General features: G+C 37.9%; 1 protein-coding gene across 1 annotated transcript in view; it reads right to left on the bottom strand.

The window, feature by feature from the left end:
• Nucleotides 1-19,949, bottom strand: part of kcnq1.1 (potassium voltage-gated channel, KQT-like subfamily, member 1.1) — a 67,546-nt gene that overhangs the window by 6,413 nt on the left and 41,184 nt on the right. Inside the window, exons 6-12 of the mRNA XM_046032035.1 lie at nt 12,601-12,741; nt 9,970-10,080; nt 8,177-8,272; nt 7,875-7,991; nt 6,750-6,888; nt 2,704-2,760; nt 1,685-1,814 (exon numbers count right to left, since the gene is read on the bottom strand). Coding sequence (XP_045887991.1) covers nt 1,685-1,814; nt 2,704-2,760; nt 6,750-6,888; nt 7,875-7,991; nt 8,177-8,272; nt 9,970-10,080; nt 12,601-12,741 — 791 coding nt within the window. The remainder of the gene's footprint in view (nt 1-1,684; nt 1,815-2,703; nt 2,761-6,749; nt 6,889-7,874; nt 7,992-8,176; nt 8,273-9,969; nt 10,081-12,600; nt 12,742-19,949) is intronic.

A 19,949-nucleotide genomic window follows, 5' to 3' on the forward strand; every position in this document is an offset into this window, starting at 1 on the left:
ACTCCGACTCTGTTTGGGCCTGGAAATTCACAATCACAACCTGTAAGTATGCTTTATTGGTTGTGAATTATATTTAAAATAAACACGGCAATGTAACTTCACAGACTGTACAAGTGCGGAGTTGTTGTAAACGTTGGCTAACACAACTAAAGTTATAGCTATAATGCTAATGTTACACCATGAAAATTAAACCATGTAAACCTGTTCAGGTACAACTACTAATGAAGATTTTGAACCTTAAAATGAGCATAATACCACCTCTTTAAAATATATTCTTGTCTTTTCATGGCCCCAATCTTATGCAATGTTACATCTCATGGGCTAAGTGTTCTGCTGCTAAGTGTACATTCCTGAGAAGGCACAGCCCTCATTTCTAACAGTGATTCAACTTGGTGGGTGTCCTATCTGTACCATTTTTTATTGCCATCAAAGTTGAGTTTAACTTTAAAGGATATGTGTGCAGTGTTACCAGGGGTGTACTTTTTGTTTGTGACAAAAAATATGGCAGCTTTGTTAAATCTCACAATACCATCATCTTCAATTTACCAAAACAAACTGAACTGTGATGTCAATACCAAGGCAGCAGCAGAAATATGACTTCTGTGATCTATTCCTCATCAAGAATCTATGCTGCATTTTGGATTTATAACTGAACAGAACTTTCTCCACTGCTGTGGAACAGTGGTTCTCAAACTTTTTCACAACAAGGACCTCAAAACTGTCACAAATTAGGCCACGGATCACTGATTGATAAGAGTTTGTCTCAGTGTCCCCCAATTGATCGAAATGTTGCTTTTAGAATTAGACTCAGCTTTATTGCCAAGTTGGTTTACACATACAAGGAATTTTGTTTGGCGTCTTGGTGCACACTACAAACAAAAATTTATAAAGTATAAAATTGTCAAGCTATAAAAAGCTACATGAAACGCATGACCAAAATAGTCACTGTGTTACTTACTTATGGATCGAAAGTGAAAATAAATTATTCCCATTATTGCTGGGGATCCCCTGGAACTCCCTCAAGGACCCTGGGGGTCCCTGGACCCCACTTTGACAACCACTGCTCTAGAAAATATGGACGATTTGGAATTCAATCTGTAATTCAGCTTAAAATAGAAGACTTTCCACAGAACTTTGACTAACCAGGTAAAAAAAAAAGTTAAAAGGCATGTTTAACTGATCTCTTGTCATGGATAAAACAAGAAGATTTATCTCATAATGGCTCAATTTTGCATTTAGCATAGATTTCATGTGGCATTGCTCTATGAGAACAGCTGGTTATATATTTTGGAGTCAGCAGAGCACAGAGTGATGCCGCTGCATGCATTTCCCACTCTGCATCATTACCCCACTGTTTAGAAAGGAAATCCCATGGGCCAAAACTGTCGCTCTATTTGTTTTACTTACTGTGCACATACATTACACTGCAGTTACTTAACACTCATTTCCCATATCAGTCTCAGTCTCTTACTGTGCAAGTGTCTCAGCAAGCACAAATGCTTTTTCCTAATATAGAATTTTTACACAGCAGAGATAGGGACGCTCTGGGGCTTAGCATATTACAAAGGTTAATTACAAGTAGCAAAAATATATGCAAACATTCTCTAACATGCTCATTAAACCTACTTACACATAAAAACAGCATTAATGGAATGGAATTGCAGCGCAATGTTGGTGAACTCACTGTGACACTGAGGTGGCAGGAGCCAGTTCATTGTCTCGCTCTGGATCCAGTTCCAGGTCATCTGCAAAGCTGCAGTTCCTCTGGAGGGAGCCGGGGGAATGGATGTCCAAAAGGCCAGGGCTTCTTTTCACTGCACGTTCACACACAGACACACATACAAACACACACATTAGACTTTATTTGTCAATGTATCTGTGCATCCAGAACATACAGTTTCCAAAAGAAAAAGAGAAAAAAATTAGCCTATATATTGCATTAGCTTGCTATGCTAAAAGTAACAGTCACAGTAAATAGCTGAAATAAAGAATAAAACAATGCTAATGCAGCTTCTCAAAGTCGCTAATGCTTTTGGGAAGGTGTCTTTGTTGGGGGAACTTTATGGCCTCGTGTGACTAGTGATCCTGTTTTAGATTATGACAGAGCTGTCATTTGGGAAAAAAAGTTTGAGTGTACAGTCACATTCATGCGGCTGATACTGGGAAAGGGTGAAGTTCAGCTTTATTTGGACAAACATATATATTGTGTGATTCTCAAATGCAGTGTTTAAAACTGCACCAGATAAAGAAGTGTTATACACCTGGTCTTGTGCTTGATTTTGATGTGTGAAATGCGTCTACTTTAATTGGACTTTGAATGGAACTTAACTGGTGCTGTCAAGGACAGATGTGACACAACAAGCCATGACAAGTACAGAGTACAGAAAACAGATTTACCCATTTGGTAGTCTTGTTTGATACTCCACCACACATGTGGATATACGAATGATTTGTTATTTTAAAAAAACAGCTTTAAAATCAAGTAAAAAATGTTGAGTAAAACTGATATTAAACTTATTTTTAAAATATACCAACTTAAACATTGCATTACAGATCCATTTAACACTTAACACATTCAACACTTCAGTTTTACTAGTCCCACCACTTGAGATATCAACAATACAACTGACCCATGTGATGCAGCTATTCACTTCTGGAGAGACACAGCAACAGTCAAACACTCATATTAACACATGCTGTTACCTGGAGGCGGTGAGCTGAACTGAAGGGAAGACAAAGACGTCCAGGACTGCTGGTGATCTGAAGCACACATGAAGAGAAACACATGCTTGATGTTTACCACAGGGCAAAAAAGGGACAACTACAATGATGTTAGTTAAAAACAATGCTGCCCAGAATGCAATTTTACATTCATCACTGACAATAATCAAGCAAACAAACAAACATATTTTAACGGGACCATGCACCGATTAAAACATGCTGTTAAAATAACAGAAGATAAAAAGGAGGCTGTTAAAATGGACACTGAATGTACTAAGGGCATGTGCAGGACATGGACACTAACAGCAGCTCACCACATCCTCCCAAAGTGTGGGATCCTGCTTAACCACAGACAAACATCAAGAGAGGAAAGACACAAGGAAGGAAATAGGCAGTTAAATTGCATGGAAGAAGCAGATATAGAGAGAACAATTAAACAGGGCAGAAGCCCAAGAGACATATAGTATATGTATAGAGCGGTGTTTCTGTCATTTATCCTACCCTAATTAGTATTAACGACTGTATCCATGTTATGTAGTCTAACAATCTGTTTATTAACTATCAGTCAAAATCTCAATAAACTAAACAATGTAAAGTATAAACTTAATTTAGGACTGAAATTAGGTTATGTTTTCTGAAAATCCAATCAGGATAATGGCAGCTGGCAACTCTGTAAGCTGCTGAGCACTTGTCTTCAGCCAGTCAATGTGCATCAAGTCAATACAACTGCACAACAGATGCAAATGTGGCAAATTAGTTAAATGATTCATAGTTAAAAGCAGCATGCTGTAGATGTTAGATGTGTAGTAGCAATCTACCTTCAAATCAAATACACTTATATTGATTGAACACAAAACGAACAGACATGCATCTAAATCTAAATAACTGGGCAAATTCAATTCTACTGTTGCACTGAGAGCTGAGTGCAAAGCAAAACCATTTGCACAGTAACATGTTGCACTGCAGTCAAGCATGTGGGCATATCTTCAGGTTACCAGCTGGTGTAAAAGAAAAAGGTTATATAACTATGCAACAAAGACTATGATCCAATTAGATGTTTACATATTATGGAACTGCTAAAAGTATTCATATTTATCTCCTTTTGAAAGTAAACAGACTGTCCGCAGCATGTCATTTTGTTTCTCAGAATAGAAAATCCATTAATGCCCTCCACTCAGCACTCATGATAATAATGATGATCATTCATTTTGTTCTTATAAATATTTTTAAAAGGTAGGGATTACATGGACAAATAGTTTTGTAAAAAGTGTAAAAATGATTTATACAGTAACAAGACTAAGAGTCTGCAGCCAGGCTAGCATCTCTGTGAGGCTGTACTTACTAAATGTAAGTAATTGTACTAAATCCTAACGTCAGCACGCTGTCTATGTTCTTGGTTTAGTGCTTTAGAGTCCTAACATTTACTAATTAGCACTTAACACAAACAACAGCTTATGGTGACGGGAATGTCATCAGTTTTGTATGTAAAGAATTTGGTCATTAACCAAAGTATTGGACAAATTATAATGTACACCTGATTATGGCGCTGGAGAAAAAGTCTAATTACTAAAGTCAATAGGAGACATCACATTTTGCTTATTTTTATTATTAACCTCCTCCTGTCATTTCAGATACCTGCCATTCCCCACCTGCCTGTAGTTGCCCTCAGTGTGTTGCATTCCCGGTCACCTGTGGTCTGTACTTCCAAGTGAGGTTTCTGGCTTATCCAGGTAACTTCAGGTGTAACTTCCTAATTAACTTGCACTATGAAAGGTGGATAAGATTTACCCGAGTTATGCTGTCAAAGCAATTTACGTTGCATCTCTAAACTGCTCCAAGCAGGTTTTTTCAAGGTTAACTTGAGGTTACCCCATATACAGGAATAGGCTATTATATGTAGGTGTAGCCTACACACCACATTTGTACTCAGTGTTAATAAGAACTATAGATACATACCACTTCAGAGAATATTTTAGATTTCATCCTGACTTGTTCCTCTGATGTTGCAGCTGAAATGAAGTTATTCCTAACACAACAGCATGACTTTCATACAGGTAGCCCTGCAGCCTCTGTAATTTAGGGAGGAGCTCTTAATTCATAACAGGCTCATTTCTGAGATGTAGCCCATCTGTCCAGCTGAATTATGCTAAATGACTGACTCTTTTACTTGTCCAAAAAATAAAGAACCAGGGTGGGGGTTAATAATCCAAGAAAAAATTCCAAGATGAAAGTTCTAATTTTACAACAATATAACTTGGAAATTCCCTGAGATTAAAGTCACCAAAAATCTAAACCATGCATATGATTATATGGTGATTGTGGGCTAAAATTATTTCCTCATTGCTAAATCAGATTGATAAATATAATATAATTTTCCACTGCAGGCATAATTCATGGGGGAAAAAAACAACAAAGTTTCTCATAATTATATATACTATAAGGTCAAAAAATAAATTTTTTTACTTTTTTTCCCCCCATAAAATTTACCACTTTAAGTTCTGAGTTTTTTCTTTGTTTATTAGCCCTCTCCCTGCCCTGGCTCCATACATTTTTTATTACAATGGACCTAATACGCAGTTGTACCTTTACATCTTAATCATATTACACATGAAATAGTCCATAAAATACAAAATAGAGAATTACATCAATCACACTGTGAAGATAATTACAAATTTACATTCCTCATACTGTGGCATTATTATCGTGCATTCGTACAACAAGTGCTATATAAATAAAGTTTGATTGATTGATTGCAGAACACGGCCCTTTTAAGAAAACACACACAAACTCCAGTTAAGTTGATACCAAATCAACTAACCAACATCTTATACACCGTCTTAGTACCATTTCACAGTAATGTAGGAAAGTCAGAGTTTGTCAACCCTGACTTCCTTGATAACCCCAAGTTAAATCTGAGTAGGTTAAACTCCCTTGGTAGTACCGGCATCCTATCCACTTACTCACCAGCCGACCTGTTCCCCATTCCCTCATTATCTCCCCTACATATATATCAGGCCTCTCTCCCCAGTGTTTTGCCAGATTGACTAATGTATTACCCAGTCTTAGCTTTCCAGCCTTCATTTGTTTTTCTTGCCTGGCTGTTCCGCCTGCCTGTCCCTTGCCTGCCTTGTTTGCTGACTGATTACCTGTTTCCGAACTCTGCCTTGAACTTCTAACCAAGTAGACGATTGATTGCTTTCTACTGCTCCGCCTCTGAGTCCTGCTTTTCACTCTCTGTGTGCATTCTGCAGAACTGTTAAACCACTGAAGGCAAAGACAAAGTCAACTGAGATTCTGTTAAATTTGTTTTATTTTCCTTCATCCAATACTTCACTATCACTATTTCGGCTTTTCTAAAAAAGATTTAAATGAGTTGATTGAGGAATGTGGAGTGACAACACACAATCTACCTTAAATAATACTGGAATGATACAGCACTGTAAATGGTTGGAATTGCTTCTTTACAGAATATCACTCTCAGTTCTCCACTATTGATCCAGCAGTAATGTATGTTGTGTGGAGCTTTGCAAGTTCAGCAGTGCACTAGTAGAGTTCACGATCGTCAGTGCAACCTCACGTTTTATTACTGCAATGTGCTCATCCGTCTTTAATGTTTGGACTTTGTTATTTTCCTATCCTGTGGCTACAACCCTACAACTGAAATTCCAATCAAACATTTCATCACTGAATGTGTGGTTTTCAGGCAGTGTGGCATTAGTAATTTTTTCTATGCTTATGTGCATCTTAAATTACATCGTGCGTATTTATTCTGATTTTAATGAAACCATGCGCATGAATTTAGAAACTCATTATTAACTGGTTCAACATCTTCCACACACTGAAAAATTCTCTTTAGATATGGTGAAATGTATGAGCCCTGTTAACTGTAACATCCTTTCAACAGTGTAAATGTATTCGGAAGTCTGTTATGTTGTAAGCAATGTTTTTCACACTGATAAAAGTGAACTGGAACCCAAGCTAGTACATCAGAGATTTGCCTACTGTACAGTTTGTGTCATTTTTAGTACCTGTGCCCACAGTGCTGTAAACATCTGAACTCAGCTCCCTCCCACCGTCAAAAACAGTGTCGTAAGTGATGCTGGGAATTGTGGGAGAAGTTGGACCGTTGTCCTTGTCAGTGCTTTTCAATATCCTCCTTATTTTCACCTGCCCAAGAAATGCAAACATCTCATCTCAACAAAGTGTTCCTGTGGAGCAGTATAGGTGTTTGTTTGACACCCAAGTGACACAACAGCAAAACCATGTTGTTTTCATCGTGGAAAGATTTAAAGATGGTTGTGGTTTTCAAAAATTAAAACATAAAGAAACTTTTCAACTTATCAGATCTTTATAAATATGGCCAAAACATTTCTTCTTTTCATGACTGTGTGTGGTCGGCCGCTGACTTTATTTATATGTCATTGACATAGTTGGTATATTAACGTATGAAGATTGAGTAGGGATTTCATTGAGGGTCTAAGTGCAGCTGCACAGGAATTACTGTTACAGTGTCAGGTCAGTAAGATGACTATTGTAATTTCATATTGCTGTTATTGTGAGATTCCACAACTCTAAGGTGAGGCCCCTAAGGGAAACACATTTGACATATAAACAACATTTTAAAATTTATGCATTAGTGTGGGCATGGTCTGATACCCAACTAGCAGTAATACTGAATAATCAATATTAATATTTAGCTGCTGCTGGCTGATTTCTTGGCTGTATAACTTTTTTTCTGTTCTGTCTTAATTTATTTTATTTTTTCATTTTTTCCCTCACCAACAAATTCACCTACAGTATCACAATAATGATGATGATAAAATTTTTTTTAAACTTTATTTTCAAATTTTATCACCCAGAGTAGTTTCAATCCTTCAAATCACCACAACAATAAATTGTGACACCGTTATGAAAGCAATATAAAATTGTATATTGGACAGTCAATAATGGATTTCCAGTTGTATATAAAGTTAATCAACACCTCTCTAAAAGAGTTTCTAAAAAAAAAAACAAGTGAACATTACATTCTTCATGAAGGTTTTACAGTATTGCAGGGCTGTTGCTTCATACTGCATTAGTTTTGCCTTGGTGCAATAAACTGGAAACTGAGTATGAATAGCAGTTACAGTGAAATGTATAAAATGATTACTAACCGATTTCTTGGGTTTGGGGGTAGACAGAGAGGAGGCGGTGATGTTGGATCTCTTTCTCAAAAACATCTTGAATGTGGCAGAATCAAAGTTATCCACCGCAAAACATCTCCATGATGTCTGGAGGGGCATGAAAATAGCAACATATTGGTTGGACAGGACAATTTCATGCCAACATGCCTGCCATGCAAGAATGAAAGTAAAGGCTACATGAAAGGAGAGTCTCAATAATAAGATAGGGATTAGAGACAGTTCACAGCCTCAGCTGTATTGTGGTTCTGTTTCAGTATTTTTTGGGCAAATACCTGAATGAGACAGGCAGCTGCAGGGATCTGTCTGTTGAAGTGTTTCTGTCTTTGCTTCTGCTGCACCTTCAGGGCAAAGCCTGAGCCTAAGATTCCCTGTGAACAACAGCACAGCAGAGTTACTGCTCATTAATTCAGTTTTTACGACACACTTAAAGGCGGCAATGATCCAAAAGCTAGAAATAAACACAAAGTTAACCAAAAATTAAGGAATAACGTGCACTACTACTGGTTTTCTCCCTATAAGTTAATATACAGCCTATTATGATTTATTAAATCTTTTTAAAGTGTGTGAATAAATCCACAATTGTAACCTTAAGTAAGTGGGCGTCATGTGTGGTGTAGTGTGTGTGTGGCTGAAGAAGCAGAGAGACAGGTGTTGTGCAGAGTTGTTGTGCACCAGACGTTAGAATCATTTATCACCACTGATGAACCACACAACTAATATATTGTTTTTAAACAGTCCTTGGAATAGACCCGTGGAACTGCGATATGCATGCAATTCTCTGCGAGCTGGCAGGCATGCAAGATGGGTGAATGGCAGACAAGCAGAGCAGAGAGATATGGATCAACAACAAGCCCCAGTTTAGCTGTAAATGTACAGTGTAGGTGCAATGGGGTAGACCTGTATCGGCCTGAGTGCAGTGATAGTGTGATGGGTGAGCGTTTGGTGGGTGTGGTTTTCACATGGGCTGATTGCATGGGGATGGGCTGATGCCAGACAGGTGTTCTTGGGCGTGACCTCCAATCTGCAGTCATTTAACCAGCCACACACTAAGCTCAGAGTTTCTGCTTGTCTCCTGTGTGCAGGTACAGAGTTATGATTGTCTTCTTCTCTGGGTGTATATATAATATGTTATGTGGGCTGGTGGCAGTGTCTATTGTGTGGAATGTTTGTAAATTGCTGTTGTGTAAAGGGTTTCTGCTTGTCTCCTGTTTGCAGTGTGCGGGTGTGCTGAGGTTGCTGCTGATATCCCAGATAGATATATATATATATATATATATATATAATAAAAATTTTTTTTGTTTTTGCCGATTTGTGAACGGGTTGTAAACTCAGAGTATGCAGTCAATGTAATGAGCATGGATTAGTTCAATGTCAAGCTGATAGAAATATTACTGTAATGTTGCAGTGAGAGTTTACCGGAGTTTCCAGCATGTTGTGTGATGCTGTTTCCGGTGTCTGTATCTGTTTTGGCTCATTAGTTCGAGCATGTGCACAAGCACACGCTGGGAAGGTAGTGGTTGCAATCTCAAACCTCACTGCTATAGCCCAAGAAAAACTACATATGGCCCCTTTAATTGTTTGTGTATGAAATGCATAGACTAGACACTGAAGGACAACATTAGTTGTATTTAAATATTTTAATCAAATTTATTCAGTAGTCACTGAATATTGGTAGGGACATGTCCCTACTAAATTCTGCACCCTTGAATTATAGTACACTGTAAAGTTATTGTATGGCTTGCCAAGGTCCTCACAGCACTTAACTATAATCACTTTGAATATTTGCAGTGGCTGGTAAAACATGTCAGAGCCAGTGTAGTTAAATTACTTTTTTTTTTTGTTTACACATGAATCAACTACAAACTTTTAATGACAAATTTTTAATACCTATTTAAAAGACCTAACTGATTTCAACTTTAGTTCAGTTGGAATTCATCTGTACTCATCTTTCTGGTGGTTTTTAAGACCACCATCTATCAGGGATTGTTGTTTTGAATGGTAGCAATTCCATGTGAACAGGAGAACCTCAAGACAGCTTGTTTCAGCTATTTCAGTTTCCACTTACCGCAGGCAGAGCAAAGAATGAAATGGCAAAGACTGAGAAACAGGATGCAATGGTCTTTCCAATCCAGGTTTGTGGCACTTTGTCTCCATATCCAATGGTAGTGACTGTCACCTTTAAAAAAAAAAAGAACATTTTTACAAGAAGCTTCATTTCAAGAGTTGCATTCTGTAAAATATATCCAACAGCAAAAAGTATCCACATTTCCAATATTTTAACAATGCTTTGTCACAGAGCTGTAGACTTGGGACTATTTTCAGTCATATACAGATCTGAAGCTTGCTAAGTCGCATGCTAACATAACTTAAATGACAATATTAACATGCTGGTGTTTAGCAGGTGTAATGTTTGACATTTTCACCATCTAAGTTTAGTGTTAGAATGCTACAATTGAAGCTTTAATTAAATAATTTTGCATATAATCCAAAAACAAAATATTGGAAAAATTTAACCCCTGAGTGAAGCATGAATGTCTATGGCAAATTGTACAGTAATACATCGAGTAACTGACATTAGAGACATGTTGCTCCAAACCAAAAACGTGAACATCATGGTGACACTAGGGGGAAAATCAGGAGATCACCAAGTAGTTTCATCCTTTTGTGAACATGTATGTACAAAATTTCATGACAATCCATTGAAGAGTTATTTTAGTTAGGATTAAAATGAATCTGACCTAGAGCCACGTGGCTAATCAAAAGCACTGAAAGGACTTTGTAACTAAACAAACACTAATAGCACAGCTAAGGAAATTGTTAAAATGCTGTGCAATTTTCCTGGTCAGTGTCTAGTGCAGGGCATGAGTCCTGTGTTTTCTCTGACCCTCCAACCACAACTTTGAGCTTTTTACCTCTCTAACTCACACATCTTTATGCACTGAGAGTTTGTGAAAATGGACTCAAACCTGAAGCTCATAGTAAATAACGTGTAAATATTATAAGTAAACCTTTATTTATATGAGAGATGTTGTTATGATGAGATGTGTGTGTACGTTTCTTAATATCAGAGTCCCTGAGGTTTCCAAGAAGCAGAGTGGGTGGTGACTTATTGTCTGAAAATACATTTTCATCACATATTCTCTACACTACTTGTTTTGCTGCTTGTATTAGCGGCCCACTGGATGTGCCCAAGGGTTTTCACGCAACACCTTCTGTAACAACAGTAGTATGTAACAACAGAGTCTATATTTGACCTTTCACTTGCCAAATACTGTTAAAAACAAGTCAGTGTTTTTTGGGAAAGTAACTGAAACATTTAGAAGATGAGTCACTTAAACTTTCATTGAAACATAATACAATTAATGTCAATATTAATGTTAATAATCCTATCAAATAGTTCTATGGAGTTTGATAAAAATGTGAGTCAGTACAGGTTGAGGGCTTCTCAAAGATGAATTACAGGAATGTAATCACTAAAGTTGACTTGATTAATTGGTAATTAAACTAATTGCACTATCAGCTCTGTCTGTTATTATTAAGCTACAGCCACCAGGTGGTTCTCTTAACTTACAACACTGGAAGCAGGGGGAAACAGCTAGTCAGACTGTCCCCTTCTCCCAGTCAAGAAATAGTCAGGCACAATTAAAACATCAAAGCCCAAGTTGTTCATATTACACTACAGTTTTGTATGGATTAAACAAACAAAATAAAATGTTTTAAAAGGTGAGCTTTAGAGGAGCTGGCAGATTGTAACCTTTGGACACAGCAAGGCTAGCCATTTCCCTCTGCTTCAAGTCTTTATGCTATGCTGACCTATAACCGTCCCCTAACTACAGCTTGATATGCTAAATGGTCTTTGTATAGCGCCTTTCTACTCTTTCTGACCACTCAAAGTGCTTTCACTACATCACATTCACACCAATCATACAATGACAAGCAGAGGCTAAGGTGCCAACTGCCCACCAGAAAGAGAAATTAACTCATTCTTACACATTTACACAATGATGGCACCAGTGTTGGGAGTAACACGTTACATAAGTAACGCAATTACAGCAATGTTTTGCTTTTTGCTGTAACGCAGTAATATAACACAAAGCAAGGCTAGCCGTTTCCCCCTGCTTCAAGACTTCATGCTATGCTGACCTATAAGGGGAGGTGATAGCGCAATGGATTAGACACATGCCTTTGGTGTGAGGGACCTGGATTCGATTCCCACTGTGACCTATCCACCGTTGTGTCCCTGAGCCCCTATTTGCTCCAGAGGTGTGCGACCTGATATGAATAGCAATTGTAAGTCGCTTTGGATAAAAGCGTCAGCTAAATGTATATCAGTCCAGTTGATATGCTAAATGGTCTGTATTTGTATGGCTACCATTTGGGGTTCAGTATCTTGCCCAAGGACACTTCGACATGCAGACGTGGGGGTGTCGGGGATCTACCATCGACCTTAAAAGGACGATGCCTCTATGCCCCCTGAGCCACAGACGCCCCTCCTCGGATATTAAATAAAAATACAATAAAAATACAGTCCATCAAACCTCATCATATCTTTCAAATATCAGACATATATAATAATGACTGGACCATGTCTGATCTAAATACTGGGGCCCTGGTTTAACTGTGAACAAAACTAATTTGACTTTTGACTAAGCCCCTCACAACCATCACATGGTAAAACATGTGCATACACACTTACCACTCCCCACCACAGAGCATCAGCGTAGTTTCCAAACTCGGATGAGCCACTGCTGTCGACTGCATCTTTCTCTGCCAGGTAGACAAAGTACGAGGAGAAGATCAGGCTCAGAAAGCCAATGTATAAGGTAGTGATCAGCTCCTGAAACAAACATGCACAAATGCATGACATATTTCAAACTCAATTATCAACAAAGAAAAGAACATAATAAGATTATGTCATATAATATCCATGAATCTGTATATAGTTTCTTATGCAATCTCTCCTGATTGCCACAATGTATAATTTATATCAGTTTTCCAGTTAACTGCCTGGCTGTTTTTTCATAATATGACATATGGATGTGAATATTCATGTAAATGTGCCATGAATATGAAATTTTTGGGAGTGAGGCAACTCTTTGCAGGAAAAGATCTCAGGAAAATGCAGGATGTCTTATACAGCATTGTTTATTGAAGCCTGGCTGGGAAGACAATACACAGTTGAATACAGTGTATTACGAAACCAAATCTGAAGGATACTTCCTGTTGGGGGAGTATTTATCCCTCCTAGACCTACAGAAATTCACTACATGTCCAAAAAAAGTTATTGTTGAACACACTATACATGTACGTGTGAAAATACTGGTTCAAAATAAGACACTATGCTTACCTAAGTAAACCTCATCACATGCAACACTTTTTAAAGAGAGTCAGTCAGTCTGTCTGTAATGAAACAAAATAAAGATGATCTCAAACTTGGGTTAGGAAATGGATCACAAAGTTTCCTGCTGTTTGGGAGAGTCACAGGCCTAACCGTTAGCTTACTTTAGCTCAGTAAAAGAAGCTGACATGAAACCTGTGTGATATTACCCTTAACAAAGGAAAACTTCCTTCACAATGAAATCTAAATATTTTTCTGTTCTGAATCTGTTATCTCTAGTGGTTTGTGGCAGTCATGAAATAAAAGTGAATTCACCCTCTCACCTAAGCCATTAGCTACTTATCAGAATGGGGTTAGGGTTAACGCGCTCTGCAAAGCTGCCTTCTTAAGTATAAAACCTGTCATAATTTTCAGTATCATATGCAGCTATAAAAGAATCACAAGTGCAACTGAGTTTAAACTGAAACTGTGTTCACTAATGATCATTAATCACTGGAAGGGGTGTTGATTGAATTTAGATAGGCACTAAACCATTATTATAAATTAGTTTGAAATACAGACCGGGTGTATTTAAATAACTATGAAGCATCTTATTTCAGATTCAATAAGGATATCTCTGTGATTTGCTCAGGAGGTCTAATTGGTCCTGGCTTTTATCCTGTCTAACTGTAATTGGACTACTGCTTTGTGAAAGAGCTCTCTGAGAGAATGTTCTCTTTGCACTCACCTACTACGTGATTTAAACTGTGTTTAACCACTCAGAGTGCTGGAGCCCTCACTGCACTAAATCGGACTGAATTTCTGATGAGTGAAATACTTATTTGTGTCTCGGCCCCAAACTGTCACTCCCAGATTTTTCAGAGCACCACGGAGGAGCAGCAGCAGCAGATTATTGCAAAAACGATCCTGGGAATTGTTGTGTTTGCCTTCCTTGAAATAATAATAACCTATCCTTACATTAGCCCCAGGGTTGGGAGGATTACTTTAAAAATGTAATCTGATTACTGTTAGTTACTTTTGGATTACTTCAGTGCCAAGAGCAGAATAAATGATGCGTTGTCTGCTCAGTGTATTTTTTTAGAGAAACATAGAATAACAAAATCTCCCATTTGCAAAATCCATGTTTAAATGTTTTTAAATGATATGCTTTGCACTATGTCACCATACTATGGCAGTATCTGGCCCATCGATGACAAAAAACATTGTTTTGTAGGTATTCTTGATGATATTTAAAAGTTTTTCATTTGGAAAAGTATTTTAAAATGCTGATGACTCATTCTGGACTTGTTGTATTAATTTAGCATCCAATGCAAAGGTTTCTCAATATAATGTTGCTGAAGCATAGTGTTTCTGGGACCGGGCCCCACTTACTGTACAAAAACCCAACTCTCTTCACTGATTTTGGTGAAACTGGATCATAATTGGACCCATTTTGTTTTCCTTGTATCTGCTTCCCCTTGGACATATTATCCATAAACATGGCATTTCTTTTCATATTTATGCTGATGACACACAAATATACTTGCCCATCAGATCCACAGACCCTGGAATGCTGAGTTCACTTAATAACTGCCTTTGTGAAGTTAAAAAATGGATGTCAAATAATTTCCTCCAGCTGAACTCAGACAATACAGAAATCCTGGTCATCGGGTCCCAGCAGATGGCAAATCAAATACTGCCATCTGCTGGTTCCCTAGTAAATCACATTAAGCCTGTGGCAAAGAACCTTGGTGTTTGGTTTGATAGTAATTTAAATTTCGAGCAGCACACCACAAAGCTTGTTCAATCATGTTTTTATCAACTTAGAAATATAGCAAAAATTCGATCTATGTTAACTTTTAAGGACACCGAGACCATTTTACACGCCTTCATCTCATCACGCCTGGATTATTGCAACAGCCTTTTCACCTGTTTAACCCAAAAATCTATTGATCGACTCCAGACTGTCCAGAACTCAGCTGCCCGGCTTTTCACCAGAACAAAGAAATATGACCACATTACTCCTATTTTAGCTTCATTACACTGGCTCCCAGTATGTTTTAGAATTGACTTTAAAATTCTATTGATCACTTTTAAAGCTCTTCATGGCCTCTCGCCTTGTTATATTTCTGAACTTTTAGTCCCATACACACCAGCACGTACCTTGAGATCCTCGGGCAGAGGTCTATTGTCTGTTCCAGAGTCTCGACTGAAAACTAAAGGGGACAGAGCGTTTGCTGTCAGGGCCCCGAGGCTCTGGAACAGCCTGCCCGAGGAAATCAGGTCGGCTGAGTCAGTGAACTCTTTTAAGTCCCTTCTTAAAACATACTTTTATAGGAGAGCCTTTCCCGATCTTATTTGACTTTATTTTATCCCTTTTATTTTATTCTATTTTACTAGTTTTATATTTATCTTAAACGTGTATTTTAGTCTTTTCAATGTTTTCATGCTTTTATCTTGTAGTGTTTTTGTATTCTTTGTAGTCTTTGGGGTATTATTGTCTTTACACTTGTTAAAGCACTTTGTAACTTGTTTTTAAAAAGTGCTCTACAAATAAAGATTATTATTATTATTATTATTATTTTGTTTTACTTGTCAGTGCTCTCTGCAGGACAAACTATGTAATGGTAACACTGCTTCTAGATGTTTTTATTTTATTAAACCTTTATTTAACCAGGTCGGACACTTAAGAACAATTTCTTATTTACAAGGACGGCCTGGTAAGAGGGGAGTAGCCTCTTGAGGAGAGGGGGGAGTGAGATGTCCTCAAACCTAGTTTAGCATTTCTGTACTAATATTTCTTATTACTCATCTGCGGACATATATATGCCAATAACGATTTATCTTATTAATATATTAACAAACTAATATAAATTTATCGGTCTAGCTCTATATGCAATATGTCAAATTATCTACAGTACATAAACATACCTGAATATATGTATGTAGGCTAATTAATGTATCCTGTCAGTCTATCCTCCAGCTATCAGCTACCAATGCAGATGAACAAGTTTCTCTGTAGACCTGAGGGTGTTCTTCGACTTTTCAACCTACTGCATCATCAATCGTGCCTTTTTTCACTTTTCAACAGTCATACCTATGTAGGTCACTGTAAAATTAGATGAACCCATCATTTTATTTTATTTTATTTATTTTTATCTTTGACTTTTTGACAGGAAACATGGTTTCGCAAATCCAATCCAACTCATCAGCAGCAGTTCATCCCATGGCTGTATGTGATTATTTTTCAAAAAGAGCTGACAGTTTAATATTTTTAAGAATGTAGTCTTAGCTTGTACTTTTTAAATAAAAGGATACAACTGGCAAAAAGCAAGGTTACACAATGCTATATGTCTCACAGTTAACGGATTTCATGCATCTAAAAAAGAAAGGCTGCATTGTCCTTGTCTGTTGTCCTTAAATTACTTTCACAAATAAGACAAATGAATGCATTGTACAAAATTCAGACCTACATGTGAACACACAGTTACTGCTTTAAAGTTTATGTATGTGTTGGACCTTTATGGCCCTGCTGGTGAGGAGCTGACTACAGAGCCACCACGCATGCAGCCTGGCTTCGGGCCATCTGTTCACATGGAACTGAAAAATCTACTGCGCCACAGGCAGGGAGGATAGGCCAACAACACAGGAGCTTGTGAGGACTTATTTTTCTGCCTAAAATGGGGGCTTATTTTATAATTTCACTTATGTTCACCTAAATTCTATCTATCCTTAATGAAGCTGAAAAGCTCACTTTGCTAAATAGAAACATCTGCTATGAAGATAATGTAGCACTGAGACGGCCCTGTTCTGAAAAGTCAAATATACCACAAGGCTCTACAGTTAAAGAGAGCTCACTGTATTTATCGGAAGATATACATAAGGTGCAGGCATTTCAATGGCTTAGCTAGTTTAAAATGCTACCTCGAGCCCATGAGACCCCACTCTTAAGTTTAAATATTTTGACTGCAACAAAGAAATAACAATCTGATAAACCTGCAAAGTCTGCACCAGCTGAAAATACCACAAGGCCTTTTTTGCTGCGTAGTTAGCATGTAGTAGATTAAGTGGTTAGTAAGCTGTATACTTGTTTCGTTCACCCAGATGACTGCATTTCTCTTGCATATTAAAATAAATACCCATTTACCCCTCACACGTCGAATATAAATGCATAAAAATGCACTCTGACTCCTCCAAGTGGCCTCCATTGTAACATATAGCACAAACAAAGCTAATCAAATACTAATCCCACTGTGACACAGATAAACAAGGAACTATTTTTCAAATTAAGTGGCACATAAAATGAATTTAACTTACACTTAATGGGTGCATTTGCCTGGCATTCAGTCTATCACTTCTGATGCTATAAAAATGTTTTATGATCTGAAGAGTATTCCTGGATTGTAGGACTAAGCCGAGGAAAAACAATAAGTCAATAAGTCAGTGACATGTTCCCAACTCCTGTCAGCAATTGGTGACATCCAGGACAAAGGTTTCCAAAAAGTGTATAACTAGATTTGCAGTCAGTGTTGAATAGGGAGTCCAAATAGGCTAATTTATCTCCCTGAAGAGTTCAGAAAATCTTACTTTTATTAGCTATTAGATGTTTCGCTTTTCTTGGGTACAAATCCCAGCTCCGAGTTTGCAGTATCTCTAGTGGAGCTATGCGTGAACTGTCTTTAAAGCCGTATTCTGTTGCTATTTTCATCAATTAACGCCATTTCAGATTAACTGGGTCCCCCACCTAAGGCACATATAACAATAATAACCACAGCTTTACTGCGTCTGGTGGAACTTTAAGTTAGCTTACATTTTATTCAGCCTCTGTGAGAAGTGACACTTGGCATTTTGAGAAGCTCCATTTCTTTTGGGAAACAAGCCCTGCCAGCCATTCACAGCATTTTAAGACATTTAGACGAAGAATGAAAGCTTTGCCACAAGTTATGCTTCACACTGATAAAGCAGCGTAAAGGAGGATTGACATTTGCTTGCATAATGCTGGATTCAGCAATTACAAGAGGGAAAGGGGGGTCTCTCCACACAGTTGAGTGCCTTGTCTTATTATGCAAGTGGCACAATTTCCATAAACTCCTTGATGCATGCCAAATCCTCAAACCAGGGATGTAACACACATCATCATGTCAGGCCTTCAGCTATGTTATGCCTCCACACATTATGGCCTCCCATAGTCTGCAGTCAATGTAAAGGCACGATTGTGGTGTAACATTTACTACCAATGTTATACACAGGGAGAGTATACTGCAAAGTTTGGCTTATTTGTTGTCTTCAAGTCTTGCAGTATAACCTTTTCAATCACAGTAACATCTAACGTTTTAACGAATTTTAGCATTTATCTTAAAAAACCCTCTAAACTCAGGGGTTTAAATTACTCTAAGAGCTACTAGCTTAAAAGTCATATTTCCCATTTTCTCAGGGCATATCAAGAATAAACAACTAAGTCAAAAACTACTAAATTCAACTCCAAATTAACTTTAAGTTAACTAAAAAATGTTAGTTATAAAGATTTAACGACCGTTTCACGGTGAAGTTTCACGTCACAGCAACATGCTGCAAGAATAAATACTGCATTTTAGGGCAATGTGTACTGCGCAGAGAATAAAATAAACAAGAAAAAAACTCTCGTCCTGAAACTTTTAAACTGGGGCACAAGTCAACAGCGTGCGCTAAGCACACTTGCAGCGCTTCCACCATTTTCCAGTACAGTGGCTGCTGCTGCCTTGCTGTAACGTTACTGGAAATGTGCAATAACTTGGAAAAACTCACCCGCGGATATTTCTTGACTCTTCTCACTTTTGGCTGCGGCGTTTGAACGCGTCAAAGTGGCAGACGGAGGCCGTGTAGTGCCGCATCTGCGGAGGAAAGCTTCTCGGTGTGCGTTAAACTTCTAGCAAACCCTCTGTTCACTTAGTGCTTCGCCTTCTTTCTCTCGCTCTTTTTTTCTTTTCCCGTTCATGACTCCCTGCTCCCTACACAGCCATTTTCCAGCTCAGCACGGCGCAGGGAGGAGAGTGCGTGGGAACTAATATGAAGAGCGCGGAAAGTGACGAAGCCGAGCGGAAAAGTCCGAGCGATTAGTGAGGGGTCACCGAATGGCCTCGGCCCATAATAGAAATTTGAACCTGACAATGTTAAGCTGTAAGGCTGCTTTTTTCCCCACAACCGTATACTTTAAGCTGTCTTTTATTGCAAAGAGTCCTGTTCTTATGAAAAAGGAAACGTGCTCAACCACATGATAAATCCATGTCTGATCCAATGCGGGGTTACATAGGGACATCTTCTCATATTGAGCTCCTCTCCATTATTTTTTATTTTATTTTTATTTTTATTTTTTACAATCAACATCTTAGTTTGTCAATGCTTAAACATTTCCCAATCATTTACTAAATCTTCATACATTTCTAGCTTTGTGATTGGGTTAGACTTAATGTAGGAATTTAATAGTAGACAGTATTTAATAGTCAGGTACAACTGTGAAGGACAAAACCTGGACTTGATCTGTTTATGTCCAGAGTGGGTATAATATTTATCATATCTAGTTATTATTTCTATACATATTCTACACATTATTACATTATTGTAGTATTTATGTGTTGATCAGTGTAGAGTGCCAAACTTCACCACCCTACACCGAAGAAAGATTATAATTGTTTATGGTGGCACAAACTTGCAAATGTAGTTATATGGGGGACAAATGACAAGTACAAACA

Source organism: Micropterus dolomieu, linkage group LG20, assembly GCF_021292245.1.
Source record: "Micropterus dolomieu isolate WLL.071019.BEF.003 ecotype Adirondacks linkage group LG20, ASM2129224v1, whole genome shotgun sequence".
Lineage (NCBI taxonomy): Eukaryota > Metazoa > Chordata > Actinopteri > Centrarchiformes > Centrarchidae > Micropterus > Micropterus dolomieu.